Genomic DNA, 26,253 nt, shown 5'->3' with positions numbered 1-26,253 from the left:
GCACTTGGTGGATGCCCCGAGGCCGAAATATCCGCTGATTAATTCTGCTATTTTTTTCCATTTTTTTTGCTGACATTTTACTCGCTACGGCGTAAGCAGGGATGGCCTGCATAATGATAATTCGTAGTTCTACACCGCATCTCTGGTACATACGGTGTATAACAACATTACTCTTTACCTTTTCTTAACCCTCGCAGCCATTGCTCATTCTAGTCTGTTGGTAACCTTAAAGGCCGAGTTTTTGTCCGCAATCATTAGTCGATTCTCTTCACAAAATGATGTATGGTGACTCACCCGGTGAAGTCCGTTTTTCGCCAGTAAGTGTTAGACCCTGAGGCCCCACCCTCATGGATGACCAATGTCTCCCTCTACTCAAGCCACAAGCCGGAGGATCAGGGCGGTTATGACCGACCGGCTCGTAGTTACGCCCTTCTCCGGAATACGACAGATCCCATTCCATGGCCTTCCCTCTGGTGTTCCATACTTCGGGATACACAACTCGCCGATTACTCAACTTGAGTCCATGGCTCCTGCATTGATTTACTTCTTGGCTCTCTCTGCCTTACGTTATGTCCGGGGAATCAACTCTAATCCCTTTCCAGTGAAATGATCTAAGGTTATCCATTCTCGTTGGTCAATTTGAGGCTTGGGGCCAACGCGCCCAAGGTTATCGCTTGACTCAGCATGATGATTTCCAATCATGGTGGGTGATGCTCTATTATCAATCACTCAATCACCTCATCCATGATCCCATCACTACTGTTATCGGTATCATAGCTCGTCACGAGCGACCGGCGTTAAAGTCCTCCCCGCAATTATTCATCACTACACAATACTTTTTCCGAGGTAAATAACGTTTGACTCTTATCATCATCGGCATCATCATGACTATCCTTCTTATCTCGCCATTGGCAAGTTCTTCGCTTGCCAAATTGGGTAGCCCTCGCATTCCCATGGTCGGTCCAGATGACAATAACAATTGATTGTTAATGTCCACTTCGTATATCCGATATCATGGTGGTGATCCCTAATGTTCCTCTCTATGGTTCCTCCTGTCAGACTGGACTGTCCGACTGTTAATGACCGCTAGTCCGCCGTCCTAGCTCCGTAGATGACGCTCATTGCTTTTAAATACATACCCCGTACTTCCGTACTCGATTAGCTTCGAGACTATTGATAAGCAACAGGTCACGGACCACCGCATTGGTACAGCAATTACTCACTCGTATTCGCATGACCATGCGGCTGTAAAAAGCAATGACCTCCAAGAAAATAGCCCAACTCAAGGCACCTCGATTATTGGCCTTGGCATCTTCCCCAGAAAAGGGACAGGCTGCAACGCGACGTGGAGTGCTGTTGCTGCGCAGCCAAGGCAACAATTGACGTCCAAACGTCCTGTAATAAAAGCCCCCTGTAGGCTCCTACCTCGCCTCTCGCTCGACCACGTACTCCTCCTTGCAGGCATGGCGGAGTAAGGCAGAAACGGCATTCTCATTGCCCAGCTCCGCCATTATCAAAGTGGGGGCCACGATCCGAACATTTACTCTTCCGGTCGCGATCTAGCGAGTTGCAACCGTCAGAGAAGACACAGTAAGGCCAAGGCTAAGAGTCATGTAATCATGGCTGAGGGCTGTGTCTTAGAGTGGATTTCAAAAGCCACGAAAAATATGAAACGAGCCGCGTAGGGGAGAAAATTGGCGTCTCAGCTCGCCATGGCGTGCCCAGAAGCCCAGCTAAGAGTGGCTTTGCAACTTCTTTTGCGGTTTACGGCGGTTCGCAGTGGATTCCCTTTCCAGCCCAACGGGGTTTTCTTTTGTTTCGTGTGGATCAGTGGATGTGTAGTTTGTTACCTAAGCCTCCCCACCGGGTAAGTTCCAACTTTACGAGCAGCCTTATGATGATGCTTACGGTCGCGAATACGATTTTCCCTATCTAGGCAGAGGTCTCAATGTTGGATGCCCGGCCGAAATGTGCGGATGAACGACCGCCGAGAGAAAATGACATGGTGTTTACTGGTAGTCGAATGCTCCAGGCTACATCATCACTAATCTAGAATAGCACCTTAGGTTATGTTGAAACAAGATGCATATCACTGCTTAACTCCATCGATAGGTCTAGAAGCCGCCACGTCCGAGTTTCCTCGGTGATATGAGGATTTCAGCCGCGCAACGGAGTTAGGTAATGGCCATGCCATGTTCGAGCAGGGCTGCATAGTACCAAGTGTCAGTGCAGACAACACACACACATCTGTCATAGCACAGACGAATTGACAACAGATTACTGTTGGTCCAATAATGAGGCTGTCAGCCAGAGTCAGATCAGATGCGGGATTCGGATTCGTCCGAAGAGTTTGCCTGGTTCAGCCAGTTAGTGGATTTGTGGATTCGAATTTGATGGGAGATCAGAAAAATCTAAAAATGAAATTGAAAAATTTTTCTGAGTGATCGCCTCGGCGATTTGTTGCGATGTTTCCGAGGCCGATGGGTCCACTTTGACAGGTCGATGATGTCAGTCTGGCTGGTCGGTGTGTTGATGGGCTGGCCGAGATGCGATTGTGATAGTCAATATAGAGAGTGGTTGGTATGAGTGACGGAGTTGATAAGGTATGTTGTATCTTGTCTTTATGGCTGATGACAAGCTGTGACCATATTTCATATTCTCTGGTCTATTTGTCTAATTCCTACGGGTTGATTGTGCCTCAATTGGGGGCCGAGGCACCAAGGATTTCTGCCGGTCGATTCAGTCAATGGACTGGGCGGTGAGGTTGTACTAGGCAGGCGGTATGAAATGCACAATAATGTGTATCTGCACAAGTCCATCTTCTGGAGTCCTGGCAAGAAAATACGAAGACTCGTTCTCGTGAATTAAAGTAAAAGCAAGGACCAGCAGACTGCCACACGTGGAATTGCTAACTAAGAAAACTCCGATCTATAATTGATGAGTGGAGACTGAACAATGCTGTTTCTCAAATTCTCAATGCACAAGCCTCATTGAGACCCCGACTGTGTTATCTAAGCGGCTCGAAACTGGACCCTGAGAATGGTCTTTGAGATAATAGTGATAATAATACTCAAACCAGATCCAGATACAATGCAGTGTTCTCATGCATATCAGTCTCCCATCCCAGTGTCCAGTTGTCCACATGACTCAACGTTGAAGGATCACTGCACAAATACTGCATGTACATCCATCCGGAACCTCGGCGATCATTCTCGGAGACGGGAACTTGGGACGGAGAACGGACAGACTCAAAACAAACTTTTTTTTCTCTTTCTGACAGTCGCTACTCTTGCAAGTCGCAGTACGGAACCCCCGAACTCCGACGCCGACTAGCCACACAGATGGGTCCACCATTCTGGATCCGCTCTGTGCACAATATCTATGGATTTCATTCGTATTTCATTCGCACTCGTACAAGTTATGCTCTCAGCCTTATCACGCTTTGTGGTTCTTGTGGTTCCTGGTAGTTCAACCGTTAATCGTCCTGGCTCCGTTCTGTGCTTGCGGGTCAGGGTCTTGAAATGTTCCGATGATGAACAAAATACATTCATACAGAGTAAATCATAGAGAGACCTGTTTTCTTCTCTTTTCTGGAATGCACATAACCATACTCCGTACAGACTGCAGATATGACCCTACCCACGTGTTCTAACTTCTCGGTCTCGGTCGTTCACAATGTTATGCATCTACATGCTGTGGTACAATACTCCATCCCTACCTCGTACAGCATACCCAAAGCATACCTTACCTAACAACTCCGCATCTATCCTACACCAAGCCCTATGGTACATAACACACCTTCACTAGCTCGTGTCTTCCTCCTAATACCTACAACACTAGTCTCCCGGTGCCCGGTGCCCGGTCCACGTTCCTCTATCTCCCACACGATGAGGTCACAGTCCACACCACGATCTAGGACACGGATGCGCGCGGGATCGGGATCAACAATGAGTACGGGTCTACTTCACTACTGCTTGCTAGGTTTAGCATGCACATATTGCCTATTATCCTCTAAGTTCTGAGAGTGGATTTACAGGTACAGTATGTGCCCCGCCCTATATGATCCATGCCGTTCCGTGCCGAGCATTCCTCCTAGTCACGCGCCATGCACCAAATAGCTCATATGTCCAGATCGATGTGCTGCAGATAATCGCATGGGGTCTGCTGACCCGCGTCTGGCGGATGTTGGCGGGTTGGCTATGCCATGCCATATTTTGCCTCTTATGGATGGGAGTGTCTATGCACTACTATGCACTACTCTATAGGACGATCGGAAGGCTCTATGCAGCCCTCCATGCTCAGTCGCTGGCGCTATGCACGAACGACTGGGTTACTGCTATGCCTGTTTATTCGCTCTTGGCGCTTGTAAGGCTTGAAGGCCGTGTGGCTTTTATGGTTGAGCAGGGGTTAAAGCAAATGTCAATCTAGGGCTAGGTTAGTTTGAGGCTCTGTAGCAGGATAGTCGTTGGTTGGCTCATAGTAGACAGACAGGCTTAGTTATCTAGGTGTACAAAGCTACGGCTGATAGTAACCTGTCCCTGGTGATACTTGCAATAGTAGTAGACTGTTATCTATGTCTATTCAAACAAGAAACGAGGGCACAGATGAATCATTTTATGTTCATGTTCATGTGAGTTCATCATTGAGAATTCTAAGGTCTATGTGATTATTTCCAGCATGCAACAGAATGTCCGAAACGCCTTGGGTGTAATATCCTCATGAAGAAAAGAAAAGAAAAAAGCTGGCCTTTCTAGCCAGAGATGGTCATGACCTCAACGAATTCATGCAGCAGCAGCTTGGGGCTTGCCGCCACGACCTCCACCACGACGACCTCCACGGCCACCTCGACCACCGCGGCTCTTCTCAACACCACCTCGAGAGCCACTTTGGCCGGCGCCAGGGCTCAGGGCATCGCGCCTATTGCCGTTCTGATTGCCACGGTCCTGGTTGCTGCGAGCCTGGTTGCCACGAGCCTGGTTACCACGATTCTGGTTGCCTCGATCCTGGTTGCCGCGATTTCTGGGAGCACTGCGTCCGTTTGAATCACCTCCAGTCGCGTAGTTGAAACCAGGGACCCCCTTAAGGCCCATCTTGCCGATAACCTTCTTGTCCATTGGTGGGGGCTCGGGGCAAGCCATGCCCTTGATGGCGAGCTCGTTGGCGAGTTGGACCAAGCCGGGCTTGTCGAGACGGACCTGCTTCAGGAGACCGGATCCGGCAAAGAAACCAATGTATGATGAGTAGGCACGCTGCTTGACTTCTTCGTCGGTGTTGTACATAGCCTGGGTAACGGGGTCTGCGTATGCAGCGGCGCCCTCGATAACCGCCTTTGTCTCGGGATGGGGCTGAATGGGCAAGTGGCGGTTGACCTTCATGAAGAACGACTCCGCGGGTGTAAGGAGGATGATAGCACGGCCGTCATTGCCTGCACGAGCGGTACGACCGACACGGTGAACGTATTGCTCGCCGTTTGGTGGCAGACCGACTTGGATGACCAGGTCGACGTTGGGGAAATCCATGCCACGACCGATGACATCCGAGGCAAACAGTATTCCGGAAGATGCCTCCTTGAACTGATCGGTGGTTCTCGTGCGAGCGCCCTGGCTGAGTCTGGAATGGATCTCAAACACCTTCAATGGGGTCAAGCCTTGACCAAAGACCTTGGCCATGAGAGCAATCATGTTGGCAGTAACACCGAAGACAATGATCTTGGAGCATTGGTTGATCTCGACATCCAACAGAGATGCGAGGGCTGTGAAGGTCTCTGCAACGGATGGGATGATGACGTGGTACTGAGGAACCCGCTCATGGGTTGGGGTTTCATTCTCTTGGACAGTCGAAATGCTTGTGTAGCCAGACTTCAACACCACCTTAACCACATCCTTGACCTTAGGCGGGAGCGTGGCCGAGAAACACATGCCTTGCCAGCCAGTTTTCTTAGGAGGAATGAGCTGCAAAATTTGCTTCACATCGGCCAAGAAGCCGCTCTCAAGCATCGTATCCGCTTCATCCAAGACCAGGGTTTGGAAGTTCGCCAGCTTCTCGGCGGTGTACTCATCAGAGAGGTAGTCCTTGAGGCGTCCCGGGGTTGCGACCAGGATTGATGGGTTTCCCTTCATGAAACGAGAGTGAGCTGAGGCCCGAGCAGTTCCTCCGACAGCAATATGACACTCCAAAGGCTGCGCAAGCTGCGATGTCAGTTGATCACATGACACGGCGATTTGCTGGGCGAGTTCACGGGTTGGCGAGATGATCAAAATGGCAACCTGGCCTTTGGGAGGTGCCGCGTGAGGCTGCAGAAGGCAGTGCAAAGCTGGAAGCAAGAAAGCAAGAGTTTTGCCAGTGCCTGTTTTGGCTTGGACCAGGCAGTCGGTGCGCCAAGTGGGAAGTTCCGTCAAAACACGCTGTTGGACGGGCGTCATGTGCGAGAATCCCATCACATCGAGGGCTTTCAGCAGTCTGGGATCCAGCTTCCCAGCCATACTCGAGTATGGCTGAGCATCATCTTGAATTTGGATTCCTTCCATCTTGACTTGAGGTTTAATGAAATTTCAAAAAACCTGAGAAGGATGTTTGATGGAAAATTTAAGAGTAGGGGCGAGATAAGGCGTTATCCCTAAACGGGGCAGACTAACCTCATTAGGTAATATGCGGGTCGCAGCCTCACAAACATGGCATCCCATGATTGGCCTGTTTTGGATCACTGCAGAAAACATAAAGAAAATTCAAAATCGATGATTCCTTGCTTTCAAACTGCCTGACAAGCTTATAGAAAGTACCCTTGACTTTGATATATCAAGGCTGGCATAGCCAAGAAACATTGTCACCGTTTTAAACATGTTCATCTTTCTGTCACTAGATATATAATCTGACTGGATGAGTACGTACGGAATAAACAAAGTACATAGTCGAGACAGAAATATACAGTTTCATTAGATCATCGTTTCAAGTCTTTGGTAAAGTAGTACGAAGTACCCTAGGTGTAATACTCTTCACAATCTCCGTCTCGTCCAAATTAATAACAAACTCATCAATGCCCACATTACCATAAACCTGTCCATCAACAACAACCCAACTAATGCAAGACGACGTAAAAGGCCCATTCCCAGCCGTAGACAGAGCGGGAGGCATCAAAGCCCTGAACGACATCTGCCCCGGACTCTCAAGTCCAGTCGGATACAGCCGAATACTAAAGGTGTCGGGATCGGTAACATGCCCCATAGTCATCAAAGACTGGATCATATCGGTTCCATTATTAACCCAGCTAGTAACCAGTAGTCCAGGTCCATCATCCGTCGTGAGTGCTATTGAAGAGTTAAAACCATCTGTTGCGGCATAATCTCCGTCAAATTTTGCAGAGGCTTGTTCCTTGGCACTTTGCTCCAGCGCAGGAAGAAGAATGACCGAGATAAGATCAGCCGCTAACGCAACTTTTGCGTGTCCATCTGCGCCTGCGGCAAGAACCGTGAAGCCGACATTGTGGTCTGGTGAGAGGGCGATGATGGATGAGTAGCTGCCGATATCGCCTGCTTTAGAATAAATGTCTATGGGGCGTTCGTCACCAAATGAGACGATCTCCCAGGGAGCGCCCACGGAGTAATCTAGTGATGATGTATGTGTGGCGGGTTTCATCCATCGTCTGGTGATGAACGACGGAAATAGTGAATTACTGAGGATTGCTTGGCCTAGAGTTGCCATGTCTCTTGTACTTGAGTAGATGGCTCCAGCACTAGGTGGAGTAGTGTCAGCTTTTGGATTTGATGGGTCGAGGTTAAGAAGACTGGACTTACGGCCCTTCATCGCCGAGATCAAAGTTCCACCAGTATTCACCCATATCATTGGGAATCACACCGAGGGATATGTTGGGTGTCGTGTAGTAGGTTCCATTCAGACCTAGCGGCGCGATGATATCTCGTTGCAGTAGCTCTGCGTATGACTGATCGGTCATGGCTTCCAATGCATACGCAAGGATCTGGAATGCTGCGTTCGAGTAGATTGGGGTTGAAGATGTTGGTACAATGGGATGGCTTTGAAGTAGCCCATTGAAAAATTCTACATAAACACCCTCATTAGCCAAAAAAATACCATCAGATAAGAAGGCACTCTCGACGTACGTTCTCTGCTGCAAGGATTCGGATTCCCACAAGGCGGAATCTCAGACGGCTGAAGCGCCGGGAAACCCAACTGCTCCATCTGAGAACCCATCCCCGAAAGATCAAGCACACCATCTAGAGATTCGTATCAAAGTCAGCATACCCTCATATAAAACAAAACAGAGAGAAAAAACATACAGTCCCTAGCAATCCCAGCCAAATGACTCGCCAACTCCCCCATCGAAACATGCCCCCAATGCACATAATCAATACCATCCCTCCTCTTCCTCGGATCCCACTGTAATTCCCTCCCAGCCCGAGCCAGCTCAGGAATAAATCTCGCAACCGGTTCCTGAAACGGCCACAGACCTTCTTCAATCAGGAACAGTACCATCGTCCATAACTTCGATACACTTCCCACGCGGAATACCGTGTCTTGGTCGACTTTACTCACACCCAGCGTGGTGTTAATGTTGTCGGCTGTATAAGCGAAATTCAATAATGGACCGGACTCCGTTGCGTCGAAGATTTGCACGGATATTGAGGTGTTGGATAGACTGCCATTGCTGCTGGTGACTTGGCCGAGGATTGAAGTTATATCTTGGACTGCTGTGGCGAAGGTTGGGTCGTTTGAGAGATTTGTTGGTGGTGGATAGATTGGGCCCAGGGGGGACAATATTTGGGAGATTGGGCGTTGGTAGAAGTAAAGAGCGCTAGTGAGATGGATATCAAGGTTGATGTGAATGAAGGCATTGCGGATGGAAGAGTCGGGAGTCGCAAGACGCTATTAATTAGAATTGAATTTTATACCATCGAGAAAATTGTTGTTGGATTATACGTCGGAGCCACTGTCGAGATCAAGACTCCTGTCAAGTATCATTGCAGCGTGGTGGCGCCTTTATAGGCCTAGAGAGATGCCAGGTGTCTACCACATCAAAATATGCAAAGGTTCACATGGACGCGATGAAATTGTCCTTCGTTGGGCAAGGCAGTGGAAGGGATAGGGGATGGGAGGGGAAGTACAAGCCATCCCGACGTCGGATTCCGAGCATGAACACTACGCCTATAAGTGAGACTGAACGCGAAGGGACTATAAAATCGTGTTTATAATATAGATTTAAAAGGATCTAGCATTCTTGATATATGGAGGAGGAATGTAGGTGTTCCGAGAACCGAGGGGCGCCTGGAAACACCTTGATTTAGTTAGGGATGCACTCGGCTCTCTCCTTCGATTATCCCTTAGATTTTCATGATTAAAAGCAGACAGTATGAGAAAGTGATCCTCAATATCACCACATGAGATGTCATTCAGATGCTCACAAAAGATCAAAAAGCTTAAGTTGCCGGTGGTACGACCCTCCATGTTGGATGGCACGAGATCGATTCAGGGTCCTGACCGTTGGAGAAATTAGACTTAAACATCTTCCTAGCCCTAAATACGACCCCCTTCCAAATACACCCAACCTTAACTTTTCTCGTTTGTACAACACACCGTCGGCGAATAGAACAGAACATGTGTCAACATCGAGAAACATCATCCCTTCCGACCTTGCTAACCCCAGAAATCCAGGAAAAAATTCCCTTTTCAACACATCAATCCAACAGTCAACCAAAACGGACAAATAATTCAATCAAAATATGTGTAAATTTCTAATCATAAACAAAGAAAGCTATCATCATCATAACCTAAATTTTTTTTTGTCCCGAAAGGGTATACCCGAAACCTCACTCCTTCAACCAATATGAACCAATTTTAGTGGTGGAACAGACGGACGGCCTGCTCAACAAAGGTGATGCCCAACTTCTCAGCGGTCTCGAAGACGGGGGCGTCGTTCTGGCTGCCGGTAGGGGCGGCAATGTACTTGACACCGGAGCGGGCGGCGCGGAAGACGTTGTCGATGAAGGGGAACTAGGGTGGATGGTCAGTGCGTGAGCAAACAGCGGAAGGGGCGTTACCCAAGGGGGAAGAAACTTACGAAAGCATCGGAGGAGATGGCAACCTCGCCGAGCTTCTGGAGCCAAGCCTCGCGCTCCTCCTGGGTGAAGGGAGCGGGGACCTCCTCGAAGACGCGCTCGTACTCGACCTTCTCGGCATCGTTGCGAGGGGTCTGGCCCGAGCAGAGCAGGTCAATGGCGTTGCTCTTGTCGGCGCGCTTGGTGCCCTGCTTCCACTTGATGTTGATGACACGGTCGTGGAAGCGCATCCACCAGTTGTCGGCCTTGTCACCGGCCAGACGGGTGCAGTGGATACGGCTCTGCTGGCCGGCACCGAGACCGATGACCTGGCCGTTGAGGGCGTAGCAGACCGAGTTGGACTGGGTGTACTTCAGGGCAATGGTGGCGACGGTCAGGTCACGAAGAGCAGCCTCGGGCAGGGAAGCGCCCTTGGGCGTGATGACGTTGTTGAATGTCTTGTTGGGGGTGATGACAACGTCGTTGCGGTGCTGGGAGAGCTGGACACCGTACAGGGTGCGGGACTCCTCGGGAGCGGGATTGTAGTTCTCATCCATCTGGAGGACGAGGTACTTGCCACCCTTCTTCTTGGACAGGATCTCCAGAGCCTCGGGCTCGTAGCCGGCGGCAATGACACCGTCAGACACCTCGCGAGAGATGATCTTGGCGGTGGGAGTATCGACGATGTCGCTGAGGGCGAGGATATCGCCGAAGCTGGACATGCGGTCAGCACCACGGGCACGGGCGTAAGCCTGAGCCAGAGGAGAGGACTCAATGCCCTTGATGTCATCAACCATGTAGACCTTGCGCTCCTTCTCGTTCAAAGGAACACCGATGGCGGCACCGGCGGGAGAGACGTGCTTGAAGCTGGCGGCGGCAGGGTAGCCAAGAGCCTGCTTGAGCTCCTTGACCAGGGGCCACGCGTTGAGGGCATCAAGCAGGTTGACGTAGCCGGGGGCACCGTTCAGGACCTTGAAGGGCAGCTTGCCCTGGACCATGAAAGCGGAGGCGGGCTTCTGGTGAGGGTTGGTACCATAGCGGAGAGAGAGCTGGGACAGGCCATTGCCGGCGTATTCCTTGCGGAAGAAGCCAGAGATGGCAGTGTCATAGTCGGCGGTCTGCTCGAAAGCCTTCAGGGCGTACTGCTTGCGGCTGGCCTCGGTGATATCACCGGCCTCGAGTTCCTTGAGGAACTCGGGGTAGTCAGTGGGGTCCGACAGGATAGTCACACGCTTGTGGTTCTTGGCCGCGGCGCGGAGCAGAGTCACACCGCCGATATCAATCTCCTCGACGGCCTCGTCGATGGTGACGTTGACCTTGGCGACGGTCTCCTTAAAGGGGTACAGGTTGCACACAACAAAGTCAACCTTGGAGATCTTCTGCTCGGCGAGGTCCTTCTCGTCGGACTCGATGTTGCGGGCAAGGATACCACCGTGGACGGCGGGGTGGAGAGTCTTGACACGGCCACCGAGCATCTCGGGGGCGTTGGTGATGGCGGAGACGTCCCTATAGAGGTATTGTTAGCGTTGGGCACCTTTAGTAGCTAGTACAGCATCGCATAGAACTCCATCTCTATGTCCAATGCACTTGATTCAATTGCACGAGACCAAAAGAGCACACTTACTCGACAGGAAAGCCAGCCTCACGGATCATCTTGGCGGTACCGCCAGAGGCAAGAAGACGGACATTCTGCTTGACCAGGCCCTTGGCCAGATCCAGCAGTCCCGTCTTATCGTAGACAGAGACGATAGCTGTTTCGAAAGAAACACAAGCATGTCAGCATTGACTCTGGGTATAGACCCTCCAGACTACCGTGCACACGATTCCGGGGAAACAATATCAAGACCAAGCGCGCCTACCGGACTTTTGAGACATGATGTTGGTCGACACTAGGAGCTAGTCAGCAAGTAAGATCAAAACAAGCTTCAATTGAGCTTCAACGGAGATAAAATCCGATTCCACATACCTAAATTCAAGCAACAACGGGGTATGAGAGCTTGAACGAGAGTGAAAAAGAAATAAATTTGTCCCGCCGCGGGGTTCGGCCGCAATCGGACGGTCGGGGTAATGTGATACAGGCTGAATACGATCAATACTCACCAAATCATGGAAATCAACCTCGAAGAATTACCGTACAGTGGTGCAGCATCGGGGCCCAATCGCCAGGCGGGAGTGAGTCAGCAGGTCATGTGATCGCTGGATGCCTTCATAAGCAAATTTTTGCTGCCGACATTTCCTCTTCTTTTCTTTTCTTCTTCATGAACAACGCAAAATAACAACATTCTTCTCAAAAAGCGTTCCTACGAGGATTCGTCCAAGGAAGTACGGAAATCGTCATAGAGAATGGAGACCGAGTACAGCTTGACTGGACAGGGTCGATCTTGGGTGCAGTACCTGCCTGGCCTTCGGGTTCATGTGGTAGGAATTGCAATGATTGACTGTACAATCATCACGTAAAATTTAAGAAGTTATCTACAAAATTGAAATCTTTTTTCATTCAAATCATTCCATATATCATTTTCCAAGTATTCAAGATTTAGCCCGAAAGCTTTTTCGTATTACATCTATCAAATAATATTCGACACATTTCCGTAATAAATAATAAACATGCCCATCTCAATTAACCAATAGTTCATGCTCTTCCTCAGTCGCAGCGACGATAAACGCCCTGCAAACTTGAAAAGAATTCGTCATGATCGCTTTTCATGACTTGAGGGTATCTCTGCTGCGAACGCCAATAGCAAGTTGACGGCCAATGTTGCCGAAACACACGCAGGCGCAGAAAATGACACTGGCGACCCAGGTGCGGACCGCGATGCTCTCCTGTGAAATCTCTGCCCCCAACGCATGCTCCCAGCCAGTGCCGTTCAGCAGTGTGGTGCCAAAGGTCGGGCCGTTGGAGGCAGGGATCAGCTCTGGCTTCAATCCCAGAACCACGCTCATTCCGGTAAGCCCGACCGCGGTGGAGAGGAGGAAGCCGGTCGAGGTGCGGTCGATGAGGTACCAGAGGACGGGGTTTGCAAGGGCGAGGGTCACCGAGGCCTGGGTGGTCGATTGCCAGGGGAGTCGTCGCTAGAAAGATTAAATGTTAGCAGTGAATCAACAGCAACAGGGGCTGATGCGATGAACTGACCATAGCAAAGGCAATGCCGACAAATGCACCGACACTGCGAGCGACAGTAACCCACGATGGCGTGCGGTTCGCATCGTCATCCTCCTTCGAATCATCCTCCGCGAGCTCGCTGTCGCGCCAACTATCCAGCCAGGGCAAAATATTTCCCAGGGCAATGCCCGCCATTCCCCAGAAGCCCAAGTATTGCCATGAATCGTAATAGTGGATGTTCTCCAGCTTGACCGGAGTAATCCAGTGATTATCGTGCAAATGCACAGTAATAACACCGTAGACAATTCCAAAGCCAAACAGGAGGGCGCTGCTCAACGCTTGAGGCAAGACGACGCCACGGAACATGCCATGGCTAAGTCGCGAGCGCGTCCGCCGCAGAGCCAACCGACGGGGCTCCATGGCAGACTTCGCTGCTGCTCGCTGCGATGGCTCTGGGGGATGTTGTGCTGCAGGGGTGTGGGCCTCGGTGCCCCAGGGGCTGGACTCATCACGAAGACTGTCGAACGCGGTCGGAGAATAGATGCCGTACAGAGTCGAGGAGGTCAGGTTCAAGATTGAGCCCGTGCGACTGACACTGGTAGAATTGGGTGCCGTGTCCGCACCCGGGGCGTTCAGGAAATCGGCGTTGGAGGGTTCGCTCGGCGTAGGAGGTGCGGAGGACTCATTGGAAGCAGGTGTGACCTCGAAAGCACGGCGTGGGCGAGGCCGCAGGATGCGAGGCTGTTCCGCCATCGTGTACAGGCGGTTGCAGGTAGACTTTTCGCTCTGAGGTTCGTTCGCACAGCTGTTGCAAGGGATCGTGTTGACACGGGGCACAAGGGAATATTCTGGGGAAAATCAGAGTCTCCGATCGGGGCGTGGTAATGTAATCACGGGTGATAACCACGCGATTCCGCTATAAGGGTATTGTAAAGTTCTCTCAGTGTGAAAAGAGTCGGGGTAGGTAGCTTCAAATTTGGCGGTTGTGCAACGCGGATCTGTGGAGGGACTCTGTTGTCAGCAAAATTCTCGGCGGAATCGTGTTGAGAGCGGAACGGCACATGTGCGGAGGTAATAACGGGGGTTGGCACTCTTACTAAGAGCTACCGCAGAGCGGGAGATTTTCCTTTGGTAGTCTGTATCCCAGGCAATGGAATTGAGGGTTGGGTCTTTTGAGAGAAATATGAAGTCAAAGTGAAACTGTTGGGAAGCGACCCCAATACGTCAGGGTCAAGTGTTCGGCGTGACTCCTCCGTCGGCGACTCTGACTAGAACCCAGTCTGGTCGGACTCGGCGTTTGGCACACCCGAACTTTGCTTCTGTTCTTACTTTTCAGTCGGGAATTCCTTAGGAATCCACTGAATTCGGTTGGCTAGCGAATAGAAAGCCAATAGCCACGATTTAGGGGGTCCACAAAGTCTTTGTTTTCGAGGTCTTTTGTATTTATTGATTGTGCTGCTGTTGGTCTTCCCGAGGTCACGCAGCTGGACAAGAACTGTACAGAGCTGCCCAACTAGAGTAGTAGAATAGTTTATCGAGTCTCACTCCAGTAGGATTGAAAAGGATTGAAACACGAAGAAGACCTGTGAGAACAGAAAAAGAGGAGAAAAAGAGGGGCCATCACATGCATCCATGTCAGTCCACTGCAAGCTGCAGCTTGGGATGTGTGTCTTGGTGGCACGGTGGGAAGGGGGGCAAGGTGGAGGAGTGTTGTAGACTCGAGAGTCACTGTAAATACTGGAGTAGTACTCCACAAAACTCCTGGTTCAAGTAGATCCGTCCGTATTGGGATCATGATGATGCTGCCGATGGTGATGCTCGAGCTTACAGAGCTCTGTTGACCCTTCTACTAAGTAGTAGCTATAGTTCCATCCTCCAGTTGAAGCGTACCATACTATTGATCCCTCCCCATTAAAAGCTTCTCAGAGAATACTAACTTCGGCCAAAATCACCCGTGAGGCTTTTAATAACCACCTGACGCATGGCGCCCCCATTTTCACTAGGCCTGAGCCTCCGAGATGCATCAGCCGGTGATCCAATAGACTCGGGAAGAGGGGCTTTTTACGAGGTAGCGAGATGCACCCATCTGCACCTCTGTGTAAGCCAAGCTTCGAGGCAAACAGTAACGATCAGCAGACCAGCTAGCTAATCAAACAACACCGTCAGGGTTGCGGCCTATCGGGGAAAATGTACCTTGTTGAAGAAGCTTCATATCGCGCTGTCTGTATGGCCAAGGGTCCCTGCTTTCCATTGACGCCCTGATTTCGACTTGGCTTCCCTTTTGTGAAATTGAGGCAAGTCGTGATTCAATGTCTATTCAAGTTGTTAATCAAGACTTGGACACTTCAAACTCTAGTAAGTCGACAGCCAAAATTGTAGTTAACTTCCTTGAAGGTAATATCAAGACGTTTCGTATTCATAACGTTGTGCGTGTTCTACGTAGCTACTACATAAAACACTTAAGGTAGCGCCGATAATACTGTGCGGTCCCATATGAGCTTCTCAATAGCTCTTAATAATAAGAGCTTCCCTACCAGTGGGCCAATCAGTAGTTCGGTGTAAATCTAGATATCCGTTGGGTTTCGGCACCTTACAGGAGTTTGATCTAGCAACTAGATCCCGGATTTCCAGAGGAAAGGCTTCCATAGGATCTTCAACGGTTACATTTGGCATCATCACGGATATATATTTGGACGACAAATCATTGAGGCTCCATTGATCTCTCAAAGCATCCGAGCACGTTACCTTGTCCCTCCTGGAAGACCAAGAAAGTGCTATCGAGAGACCCTGAAGCAGGCTACAGTTGAATCCGGATACTCGGAGATAGGATATCTCTCCAGTTAGTTGAAGACAACCCTGTCTTTGCTTCATTGCCATCGTACAGAGATTGAAGATCTAGGCCTTCGAGGGCTATAAGAAGGCATTCATAAACACTTCTCCATCATGCTCACCACCTCGCCCTCCTCTTTCCCTCCCAGAAAGGAAATCCAATAAAAGGCTACATCATCAGCAAGATGCATACCACAGTCGCTACCCTTTTTACTATTCTGATCCCTGCGACCCTGGCAGTCCCTCGAGTAGGTCCAAGCTCGGACATCGACGTCCAATTAATCCCATCCGAGGTCCTCTACTACTACCGATACCACCACATCCCCCTAGATGTCTACATCAACGGACTCACAAACGACCTCCTCCTCGGCGAGAACCAAGAAGCCGTCAACAAAGCTATAGGAGACATGGCATGCGGACCCAACAATCTCCGCGTTTGCCCCTCTCTCCAATGGTTCTGCAATGCAGACCTAGGAAGGTGCGACGTCAAAAAACTCATCGGAGAGCCATGCACCAACCCCGATTCCTGCCTCTCCGGCATGTGTCATCTCATGTGTGCGAAGCCAGAGGGCCAATTCGGTGCTAAGTGTATGGATGATTCCCAATGCAATCCGGGACTGGTCTGTCGGCATGGCTTGTACAATCGAGATCAAATGCAGTGCCTCGATAAGATGGATAGGTTTTATGGTGTGTCTTGCACTAACAACAATGACTGTGATCGTCCACTTGTCTGCAATGAGGTCACCGTGGGAGGGGCGAGGAATATCTGCAGATTGCCGGAAGATTTCACTGGGGATATTATGTGCATCAATAATGGTGAGTTGTGTGGCGCGGATAGTCAGTGCTGCTCGAGTAAGTGCCAGGTGACAATGACGAGCCGTCTGCCACGGTGTATAGCTTAAGACACTGTGCTCAATTGTACTGGGGATGGGTATCCGGAAGAAGCAGTCAAGGAAATTATTTGGATTTGGTCTCATTGGCAACTTGAACTAATTTGCGTTTTTATTACTCGCTGTTTCTTAGCTCCTCCGATAATAATCAAACTAGTTATGATCTCTTTAAGTATGTATGACTCATTCTAGCTAGGATGCGATAGCTCTATCAGTTTGAAAGGAAGCGACTTTCTATAAACCATTTACTAAAGAAGATATCACAAATCTAGACCCGGACATCCCCGGAATGATTCAGGCTTGAGGTTCCTTTACTCAAGAAATATTGTTGTTCCTGTTGTTCCTAAGAAGCCGAGTGGAAGTGACAGCAAGCAACTTTAAGATTGTTACACCTGCTAATTTTGCCCTTGCACTGGAGATCAAACTGTTTTCGTGAGTAAAATCAAATAGATTACTGTATACCTGTAGCAGATAAATTTTCGTGCGTGAAAAAGCAATTCCATGAGGTGGAGCAATTCTCGCTAGATGCCTCACTTGAGCTGGTATCATGGTACCCATCAGGCTTTTCCAATACTCTGTTCCAATGCTAGAAAGCTAAAGAATGATGAATATCCCAACAGTACCCTATGCATAAATCCAACATAATTCAAACCTGCATCCGAGGCAAACCAAAGTCGAATAAGGTCGGGATTCAGAAGAAAGGGATGATCTGCCATGCTGATTACTCTTCATCCGTTCCCGTCGGCCGGATTCATTTGCCCGAACCGAATTAGACTTTACCCACACCTTAACTTCAACGCCTAGAACGAATGTTCGTTACATATTGTATTGGATATTGACGATCTACAATAGCCTATGAACTAATATTCTCTTAATCATGTTTTCCATCAGTATCACAAAGTATGCCACGCCTCAAAATTACGAGTTGAGCGAGCTTCCCGCGCCGACCGTGGAAGGGCCTGATGACATCGTGATCAAAGTCCATGCTGCTAGTATCAATCCGATCGATGTAAAGAAGGCATCAGGTGCGTCAAAAGCGGTGTTGAAAGACAGGTATTTTCTCGTGATGCCATTCTGATAGATGACTTTTTTTACTAACTGCCCCTTGCGACAGCTTCCCGTACAAGATCGGGTATGACTGCGCTGGTACTGTTGCAGAAATCGGATCCCAAGTGACTCGTTTCAAAGTTGGCGATGAGGTTTTTGCTCGTCTTCCTGAATGCCATCGAGGTATTTTATGTGAATTCAATCTGAATTTAATCATTTGGTGACTGACGCGAGCTATTTGAACTTAGGCGCGTGGAGTGAGCTAGCAAGAACAACCGAAGACTTTGTCGCTTTGAAGCCAAACAGTCTGTCCATGGAAGACTCGGCATCGATTCCATTGGCGGCTATGACTGCTCTACAGGCCCTTCGGGGGTACCCTGGTAGTCTCGAGGGTAAGACGGTATTTGTACCTGCTGGATGTATGTTTCTGACGAATTGCACCGTTGTACAACAAAAGCTTACCTTGTGTGGCAGTGAGTGGTACCGGGCTCTTCGCCTGCCAGTTGGCCAAGAATGTATTCAGGGCTGGCAAAGTCATCACGACTGTTTCAACTTCTAAGGTCCCTCAAGTGAAGGAACTTCTGGGTGATGGTGTCGTGGATGAAAGTAGGTCTTTCGCTTTCCCTTTTACTCTGTTTAAACAGACTAACAAATTCATCAACAGTCATCGACTACAGAAAGACAGATCCAAAGACTGTCATTCCTGCCGAATCGGTTGACTTTCTTTTCGACACGACAGGAGACTCCATGAACTATCTGTCGCTGATGCGGCCGACCGGAGCTATCGTATCCATCGCCATCCTAACCTCGGGAGATACCCTACAGAACTCGAGTCTTATGCGGCTCTCGCCTGATAAGAACAACAGAGCGACAGTTCCCTTTGCCGTCAAACTCGCCCTGAACGTGCTAGATCGAATCCGTACCATGCGTGCATCGCGATACGGTGTCAAGTACTCGGCCATCTTCCTGGAACCGAATGCTAAAGATTTGGGTTCCATTGCTGAGTGGGTTGACGCAGGGAAAGTGCGTACTGTTGTTGGAACTAAAGTGCCGTACAAAGATCTCAAGGCTGTCCGAGATGCGTGCCAGGTCGTGTATGATTCGAAAGGTGGTGTTGGAAAATCGGTGATCACATTTGTGTGAGGGGATGGCCTTTTGATCCAATTTCAGAGGCTAAAAATGCTTGTTCTAGCGCTACTATGCGCAATCAGCTCTAATGGAGCTTTAATAATACTGGGACTGAAGGATAAGATAGTTTAGTAATAATATTTGCAGCTCTCGGTTGAAGTCGCCACCCTACCAACGATGGGTGGCCAGCCCGGGCTACCATGCACCCCGCAGCCAAGAGACGAATCATAGCAGGATACCATAACTCTCTGCACTTCAAAGTCCAATCAACTAATTCTTGGCTACCTCTTATGTATGCTGTCAGATGATGCTAATAGCTATCAAGGTAGCCAATATTACTGGGCATAGCAATCCTTATAAAGACCACCTCAGCACGTCATCACGACTCAAAATTCCAGTTAAATCACATCACAGCGAAAACCTCTCAAAGCTCATACTCGAAGCATGTCCTCCTTTAGTAACTTCCAGACACTCCTCGACCAGCAGGTTGGGACACTTCCAAAACATCCAACTTGGCCGATTCCTACAGGTGCGTGATGTGGACTTCCGTTGGGTTTACATCATGTCAATGCCATGGGCTTTACTCACGCTCGATTACAGACAATTCAAGGAAACAAAGGCCTATCCCACTCAATTCTCTGCGCTTCCAAGGCGCTGCTTGGGTCACTGCGGGCGGCAGCATGTATGCGACTCTACATGGTGCATTCAAAATCTTCCGCAACTTCCGTGGGTTGAGGTACATATGATATGCCACTTTGGCTAGGCCACGGTCTACTTTTACCTATTTGTCAGTCTTTTTTGATCTTTCTCTTCAGTCAGATTGAGTGTGAAGGCCTAGGATTGCGTGTTGTTTTACTGGTAGCATTGGCAGAGTTCGGATTAAAATTATTAATTAGCTGACTAGTTCGTAAGTCCATGAAGAAAGTAATTCCATCAATACAGCCTTCTAATAAAATCTTTCTTGCATCAATCGTTGGCTGAGATCGGTCTGAATCCATTGCTCGATAAGTGCCACAGTATCCCCGACAAGGTAGTCGTAATTTGCGCCCTGCGGAACAAACATGGACTGATGTGCTGTCACTTCATTCATATCTTCCATCAAAATCGGGGTCCAGTGAGAATTGTCGTTATACTTCCAATGATGAGATGGCAAGAGGATGAACTTGCGGAGTTTCCGCTTAGAGGTGTCTGGATTGAGATCGGATTGAGATGTCGAGATGGAGACGCTTTCAGAGAGCTTCTCGCTTTCTGGATCGAGGGTCGTGGAGGATGCGAGGCTTGGTGTTTCAATCGAGGGGCGACTGGCCTCGGGGCTCATCTCTGGTGCTGCGAGAGTGGAATCTGAGGAGACAGACTTCAAGCTCTGGTTGTCGGGTGGTGAGATTCTTGCCGTGGATGGGGCAGCCTCCGATGTCAAGACAGTTGGTACCTCGGGAGGTTTTCGTGTAGGCGGAGGTGGGGGTGTAAGTTCGAGATCATCACTGAGTTTGATCTTTTCCGCAAGCATCTCTGTCAATTCTTCAGATACCTCCTTCTCTGCAGGCTCATCTGCAGTTGTTTCCTCGAGCTTATTCGAAGTATCTTTGTCGGTCTCCCCCTTAGTTTTCCGTGGTTTTCGACCAGTACTGGTGGTGTAGTAGTTGACAAATCGTACTCTCTCGGCCTTGTATTCAGCATCCTCTAGCTCGATCAGACGCCGATGCCGTTGACGAAGCTCAGAGTAGTTATTGACGCAATTTGCAAACTTGACTGGTGACACCAGACGGTCAAATATGGAGCGCGAGAGATTGTCTGTATTCTTGTTGACAAAATGCATGACACCCTTCAAGAAACCGCGTTGAACGAGGCGAACATCATTCCTGAAGGGTGGATCAAAGTTGGGGCTTGGAGTGACGGGTTTGTAGGCAGGTTCAAGTCCAAGAGACTCTTGTTCGTCTGCCAGTTGGTCTTCAGGGGCTACATCTTTCCTCGGAACAGAACCCATGATCCCCGTAGGAATTACACGAGGATGGAGCCCCAAAAATGGAACATCAAAGTTCACAAGCCCCAGGATTCGATGTTTCGGTCTCCCGTCTTGCTGCAAAAGAGCAACATCTGCGGCAAGAATCCCGCCAAGACTATGACCTAGAAGGATAACATCTAGGTCATCGGCTTCATGAGGCGATAACCTGCAAAAGGGGTTGTTAATGCATATCTTTCGAGCGTCTCTTTAGACAGAGCGAGCACGTACCAGGCACTGAATTGGGTCACTGCTGTTTGTAATTCGCCATGAGACTTGTACCGAGGATAAATGCGAGTGTAGACAACATGCGACTCGCTCAGTAAGCTTGTCACTAGATCATGAATATGTGCTGGGAATTCATGAAAGCTGGCTTCCGATCCCATGAAGCCATGAATGTAAATCAATAATAGCCTGCGCTTATCCGTGCCTTGAACCCCTCCAGGCAGAGGTAATGACAGGCTGGACAACGACGAATTGGCATAGTTTCGAATCCCTCCTTCCATCGCCGGATCGGACAAGGCGAAACAGGTTGGTTGAGTTGGTTACTGGATGCGACAAGATGACATGCTAAAACCAGTTTCGATCGAGGTCTCTTTCTCCTGGAGCACAGCCACAGCCACCAGCATAATAATCACTGTGCCGCGGGGGATCAACTCTGCACGGCCCGCTTGCCACGACCAACAGAGTCCACCAGCCTGAAGAAAGGAGTGGCTGGCAGTGCACGAAAGAGGTCGATCAACAGGAAATGATAATCAAAAGTGGAACAAGGTTATCTCGCTGGACCCCCAGAATGTTTGTTGATTTCTTGTTGATTGGCTGACCAAGCAATTTCTGTTGGAACTCTGTTGCCTGTTTGGGCATCGCGCACGAGTCCGAGACTCGCCACTTCCAGATGATGTCGTGAAACAGGGTCCAAGCTGATATCAAGAAACGAAGATCTCGGAATCTTCTGGGCATGAATTTACAACCTCCCTTCATCCTTTGAATCTGAATTTAGGTCCACTCCGACCATCAGAAACATGGGAAAATCGCCATGCCCTGAGCGTGAGCCAGGGGCGCCCCAGACTCCCCCACCTTATGCCCCATATCTCGACCCCCAACTAACTGCTGAATCCGGCGATGCTCATAGTATGTTTACAGCTTCGGATAACCAAATAAAGCGAAACTAATCGAGTGATTTCTAGCCGATGGACGTATTGACGTGCGTCTCGATTCCAAGCTCGCAAAATCACTCGCACAAATCGCGAACCAACAACAAGAAGACCTACATCATGCACCACCTCGGGCTCAACCTGAAGAGCCGATCGGGTGTGATGTAAAATTGAACATTATTATCCAGATCGTGGGCAGTCGTGGAGATGTTCAGCCCTTTATCGCACTAGGCAACGCCTTGCAAAGCCATGGCCATCGGGTTCGAATCGCCACTCACAATGTTTTCGAAAACTTCGTGAAGGAGTCTTACCTGGAATTCTTCCCTATTGGAGGCGATCCAGCCCAACTCATGGCCTACATGGTCAAAAATCCTGGCCTGATCCCGCAGATTAAAACATTGCGTGATGGAGAAATCAAAAAGAAACAAGTCATGGTCGCAGAAATGCTCACCGGCTGCTGGAGATCTTGTATCGAAGATGATCCTGTAACACAAGAGCCGTTTGTTGCAGATGCGATTATTGCCAATCCACCAAGTTTTGCGCATATTCATTGTGCGCAAGCGCTAGGCATCCCTGTCCATCTCATGTTCACTATGCCTTGGAGTAGTACCAAGGCATTCCCACATCCGTTGGCCAATCTACAAAATGGGTCCATGGAAACCCCAGGGACAGCGAATTGGGTTTCATATGGAGTGGTGGAATGGCTTACCTGGCAAGGGTAAGTTTGGCTGTCCAGAACGCTTCTTTGAACATTGTCTAATACACAATCGCTCCAGCTTGGGCGACGTGATTAATCGATTCCGGTCTTCAATAGACTTGGCACCTGTCCCAAGGACAGAGGGCCCTTGCCTGGCCGAAGCCCTGGAGATCCCCATGACCTACTGTTGGTCTCCTGCTTTAGTTCCAAAGCCACGCGACTGGCCGGATCATATCGGTAAGACCATAGACTATATCATGGTAGCCTCATTTACTAACATCACCATCTCTGATCAGATGTCTGTGGATTTTTCTTCTCGGATCCGCCCGACTATACACCACCGCCTGATTTGGCGGAGTTTCTGCAATCGGGGCCTCCTCCGGTGTACATTGGCTTCGGTAGTATTGTTGTCGAGGATCCCCAAAAACTGATTGACACGGTCCTCGCAGCAGTCTCGAGAGCTGGTGTACGTGCGATCGTTTCAAAGGGCTGGAGCGAGCTGGCTGGACCAGCTGATTACAACGTCTATTACATCGGTGATTGTCCACATGGATGGCTCTTCCAGCATGTGTCTGCCGTGGTCCATCATGGAGGCGCCGGAACCACTGCGTGTGGTTTGTTGAATGGCCGGCCAACCACAATTGTACCCTTTTTCGGCGAGTAAGTCTATTTCATCCATGAACATAGGAACTCCATGTTCGGTCGGACTAACAAGATCTCACTATAGTCAGCCTTTCTGGGGCGACATGGTCGCAAAAGCCGGTGCAGGCCCTGAACCAATCCCACACGCCATGCTAGATCCTCAAAATCTAGCCGAAGCAATTCAATTCTGCCTCACACCAGAGGCAGAAGCTGCTGCACAAGAAATCGCCTTGAAAATGAAAACAGAGTCTGGAGTGGTGACAGCTGTCAACTCCTTCCATCGCAATTTGCCTTTGAAGCGAATGCGATGCAGTGTTATTCCGGGCCAACCTGCGGCATGGGCGTATACTCGAAAGAAGCAGTCTCTGACTCTTTCTAAAGCGGCCATGAATGTATTGATTGAATACAAAAGGATAGATACAAACCAAGTCAAGTGGTATGGACATTTACATTTTCTTCTGTATTGTTGATAGGTACTAACGTATGACAACAGTTATGCTATCAATCCAATCATCATCGAAAATCGCCGGTGGGACCCTTTGACGGGTGTTCTATCAGCCGCCACATCCACCGGCACCAACATGCTACAATCAACCGGCGAGATGTTCTACAATCCGTACAAAGAGTTCAAAAAAAGTCGTACCGGGAACCTATCAGAGACAGATTCATCAGGCTCAACGCCCTCAGTGAATCGATCAAATAGTGATCCTTTCCAAACAGCTGCGAACATGGCCGGAGCCACATTACAAGGATTTGGCAAATTCTCAGCGACTTATTTCCGGGGTATGATAGTCGATATTCCCCATGCAGCGGCAGAGGGCTTCCGACGAGCCCCTCAACTGTATGGCGAAAAGCCCAAAGAATACGGCAATGTCCACGACTGGAAGTCTGGAGCGATAGTCGGCGGCAAGAATTTCGTGGGTGGCATGACGACTGGTATCACCGGGATGATCAAGCACCCGATTAAGGGGTTCATTGAAGAAGGGCGAGAGGGTGCAATGAAAGGACTTGCTAGGGGTGCTCTGGGAATGGCCACGAATATGCCTTCTGGTAAGTCAACCCTCTTTTGTTGGGATAGCATAGATGTCTAATGGTTTGAATAATAGCGGGTATTGGCTTGATGGCCTATCCGTTTCATGGTATTTCAAAGAGCATTGAAGCGGCATTCAGGACGAAGACACCTAAGGAGATCGTCAGTGCACGGCTAAGAGAGGGATTTGCTCTCACAGAGCGAATACAGCTATCAAAGGAGGAGAAAGAGGAGGTTGTGCAAGTATTCGATGTGCTTTTGTCATCGCTGGATGCATAGACATCGATAATACATGAAATGGGTCTGTATTGTTTATGCAGGCTAGAATAATAACCTTGACTGGATGTAATGAATAGAAACCAATGATATGGCTCAATAACAGCCTAGGCTATCAATGAAGCAGCAAGCATGACAAGCCCACCGAGGCCGTCCATACCCGAGCACCACTCCTCCCAATTCTCAGCGCTTTCTGATTTGGAGATATTCAAGGTCTGATTGCCAGGCAGATAATGCATATGATGTGGCTCAACTCCGGTCAACTTGACTACCTGGCCTTTCTTAGTCAAGCCAAAAGGAGGCTGTGGTTTGGAAACCCTTCTGTTTTCCACATGCCATGAGACTTCATCATTTGCTTCCCACAGTCCTTTCTTGGCTGGTAAAGGGGCTATCACGAAATCCGAGGACAAATCACACATTGCCGCCGGGTCGAAATAGACGAGTAGATTCACGACTCGGTATATAACGCACAGTCTATTGAGCTTTGAGTTAGTCATCTGCGAGTCCTTGATCATTGGCAGTACCGACCTTCGTTCAGATTCCTCAAAGATCCAATCTTCCCATTCTTGGTCAAGACTAGGAGCATGATCTGTGATTTGTGATCTGCGTATAAGATCATAACACCCCAGTTGCTTGGACATTGCCTATGTAGGCGTATTAGAAAGAATCCTTGCAAAGGTGAATGGATGTAAGACGTACGGATACCGCTGCAAGTAATAACGAATCAAAATCGTTCTCCTCCGTCGCGCCTTCATCTAGTCGAATCAAGATGTAGATTGAGATGGCTTGCATAGCAGTAAGCAATTCCCAAGGGCTTAGTTTGAGATGCTATGACTTCTAGTCAGTTTCCGTGACGTCGATCTACTTCTGACCCATTTAGGTTCCGACTCACATCTTCAAGTAAGCGCTCACATTCTTGTCTCACGTTCTTCCAAAATAGCTTCCGACTGCCTTTGACATTGGTTCCGATCATATGAACCAAACTGATACAGTTTGTGAGGGGCTCTGTATTGCCCCGATCAAAGTCTGGGGATATGGTCCGTGGATGGATGAAGGGTGGAAGGGTATTGTGGTGTAACATCATTCGCAGGTATGATTTCAAAGTATGTAGAATCAGACCAGCAATTCCCTCTCCTCCATTTGTGGCCTTTGGTCGCAGTATGAGCGATCTAGTATTGGAAGTCACTTGTGCTGGTATTGATAGGTTGTAGAATGGGGTAGTTTGCTGCCCTTCAAAAGGTTGCCATCCTGACAAGGGAGTTTGACTAGCATTCTGATATTCTGGGAGATTGAACAAAGTAGAGAACCCCATATCTTGGTTGATGCCATCGACATAGCTGTCCACAATATTCGTGGACACCAGATGAGATGACGTGAGCACGCCATCAATAATCTCGTCGATATCGCTGCTA

The 26,253-nt window shown here is 49.2% G+C and overlaps 10 protein-coding genes across 10 annotated transcripts; 2 read left to right on the top strand and 8 right to left on the bottom strand.

Moving 5' to 3' along the window:
• Positions 1-1,127: 1,127 nt before the first annotated feature.
• N7473_005597 (uncharacterized protein) lies at positions 1,128-1,511 on the bottom strand (the record flags this gene model as incomplete). Its single annotated transcript, XM_057151537.1, has 2 exons — positions 1,128-1,395; positions 1,426-1,511. 2 exons carry the CDS (start codon positions 1,509-1,511, stop codon positions 1,128-1,130), a joined length of 354 nt encoding a protein of 117 aa, XP_057009342.1.
• A 3,270-nt stretch (positions 1,512-4,781) lies between these two features.
• On the bottom strand, positions 4,782-6,527 carry N7473_005596 (ATP-dependent RNA helicase; the record flags this gene model as incomplete). The annotated part of the gene is made up of 1 exon (XM_057151536.1): positions 4,782-6,527. The coding sequence occupies one exon, from the start codon at positions 6,525-6,527 to the stop codon at positions 4,782-4,784; it is 1,746 nt and encodes a 581-aa protein (XP_057009341.1).
• A 418-nt stretch (positions 6,528-6,945) lies between these two features.
• On the bottom strand, positions 6,946-8,877 carry N7473_005595 (serine hydrolase domain-containing protein; the record flags this gene model as incomplete). Its single annotated transcript, XM_057151535.1, has 4 exons — positions 6,946-7,729; positions 7,791-8,052; positions 8,115-8,228; positions 8,292-8,877. Coding segments are annotated over 4 exons (1,746 nt in total), but the record flags the coding sequence as incomplete, so codon positions are not given.
• A 969-nt stretch (positions 8,878-9,846) lies between these two features.
• On the bottom strand, positions 9,847-12,195 carry N7473_005594 (phosphoribosylaminoimidazolecarboxamide formyltransferase/IMP cyclohydrolase; the record flags this gene model as incomplete). Its single annotated transcript, XM_057151534.1, has 6 exons — positions 9,847-10,002; positions 10,070-11,552; positions 11,671-11,797; positions 11,906-11,935; positions 12,013-12,042; positions 12,183-12,195. The coding sequence occupies 6 exons, from the start codon at positions 12,193-12,195 to the stop codon at positions 9,847-9,849; spliced, it is 1,839 nt and encodes a 612-aa protein (XP_057009339.1).
• Positions 12,196-12,749: 554 nt separating this feature from the next.
• On the bottom strand, positions 12,750-13,902 carry N7473_005593 (INSIG family protein; the record flags this gene model as incomplete). The annotated part of the gene is made up of 2 exons (XM_057151533.1): positions 12,750-13,118; positions 13,180-13,902. The coding sequence occupies 2 exons, from the start codon at positions 13,900-13,902 to the stop codon at positions 12,750-12,752; spliced, it is 1,092 nt and encodes a 363-aa protein (XP_057009338.1).
• Positions 13,903-16,304: 2,402 nt separating this feature from the next.
• On the bottom strand, positions 16,305-16,955 carry N7473_005592 (uncharacterized protein; the record flags this gene model as incomplete). The annotated part of the gene is made up of 2 exons (XM_057151532.1): positions 16,305-16,448; positions 16,497-16,955. 2 exons carry the CDS (start codon positions 16,953-16,955, stop codon positions 16,305-16,307), a joined length of 603 nt encoding a protein of 200 aa, XP_057009337.1.
• A 790-nt stretch (positions 16,956-17,745) lies between these two features.
• On the top strand, positions 17,746-19,058 carry N7473_005591 (NADP-dependent oxidoreductase; the record flags this gene model as incomplete). The annotated part of the gene is made up of 5 exons (XM_057151531.1): positions 17,746-17,921; positions 17,983-18,098; positions 18,164-18,334; positions 18,390-18,521; positions 18,580-19,058. The coding sequence occupies 5 exons, from the start codon at positions 17,746-17,748 to the stop codon at positions 19,056-19,058; spliced, it is 1,074 nt and encodes a 357-aa protein (XP_057009336.1).
• Positions 19,059-19,989: 931 nt separating this feature from the next.
• Positions 19,990-21,548, bottom strand: N7473_005590 (uncharacterized protein; the record flags this gene model as incomplete). Its single annotated transcript, XM_057151530.1, has 2 exons — positions 19,990-21,211; positions 21,274-21,548. 2 exons carry the CDS (start codon positions 21,546-21,548, stop codon positions 19,990-19,992), a joined length of 1,497 nt encoding a protein of 498 aa, XP_057009335.1.
• Positions 21,549-22,064: 516 nt separating this feature from the next.
• N7473_005589 (putative sterol glucosyltransferase) lies at positions 22,065-24,844 on the top strand (the record flags this gene model as incomplete). Its single annotated transcript, XM_057151529.1, has 7 exons — positions 22,065-22,173; positions 22,230-22,914; positions 22,973-23,130; positions 23,190-23,553; positions 23,621-23,971; positions 24,029-24,585; positions 24,642-24,844. 7 exons carry the CDS (start codon positions 22,065-22,067, stop codon positions 24,842-24,844), a joined length of 2,427 nt encoding a protein of 808 aa, XP_057009334.1.
• A 104-nt stretch (positions 24,845-24,948) lies between these two features.
• Positions 24,949-25,814, bottom strand: N7473_005588 (uncharacterized protein; the record flags this gene model as incomplete). Its single annotated transcript, XM_057151528.1, has 4 exons — positions 24,949-25,315; positions 25,370-25,485; positions 25,541-25,669; positions 25,734-25,814. The coding sequence occupies 4 exons, from the start codon at positions 25,812-25,814 to the stop codon at positions 24,949-24,951; spliced, it is 693 nt and encodes a 230-aa protein (XP_057009333.1).
• Between the last annotated feature and the right edge of the window lie 439 nt (positions 25,815-26,253).

Source organism: Penicillium subrubescens (genome assembly GCF_028828155.1).
Source record: "Penicillium subrubescens strain IBT 31985 chromosome Unknown utg000004l_segment0_segment0, whole genome shotgun sequence".
NCBI classification, from domain to species: Eukaryota; Fungi; Ascomycota; class Eurotiomycetes; order Eurotiales; family Aspergillaceae; genus Penicillium; species Penicillium subrubescens.
Note: the sequence above shows the minus strand (reverse complement) of the source record. Positions and strands in the feature narration are given on the sequence as shown.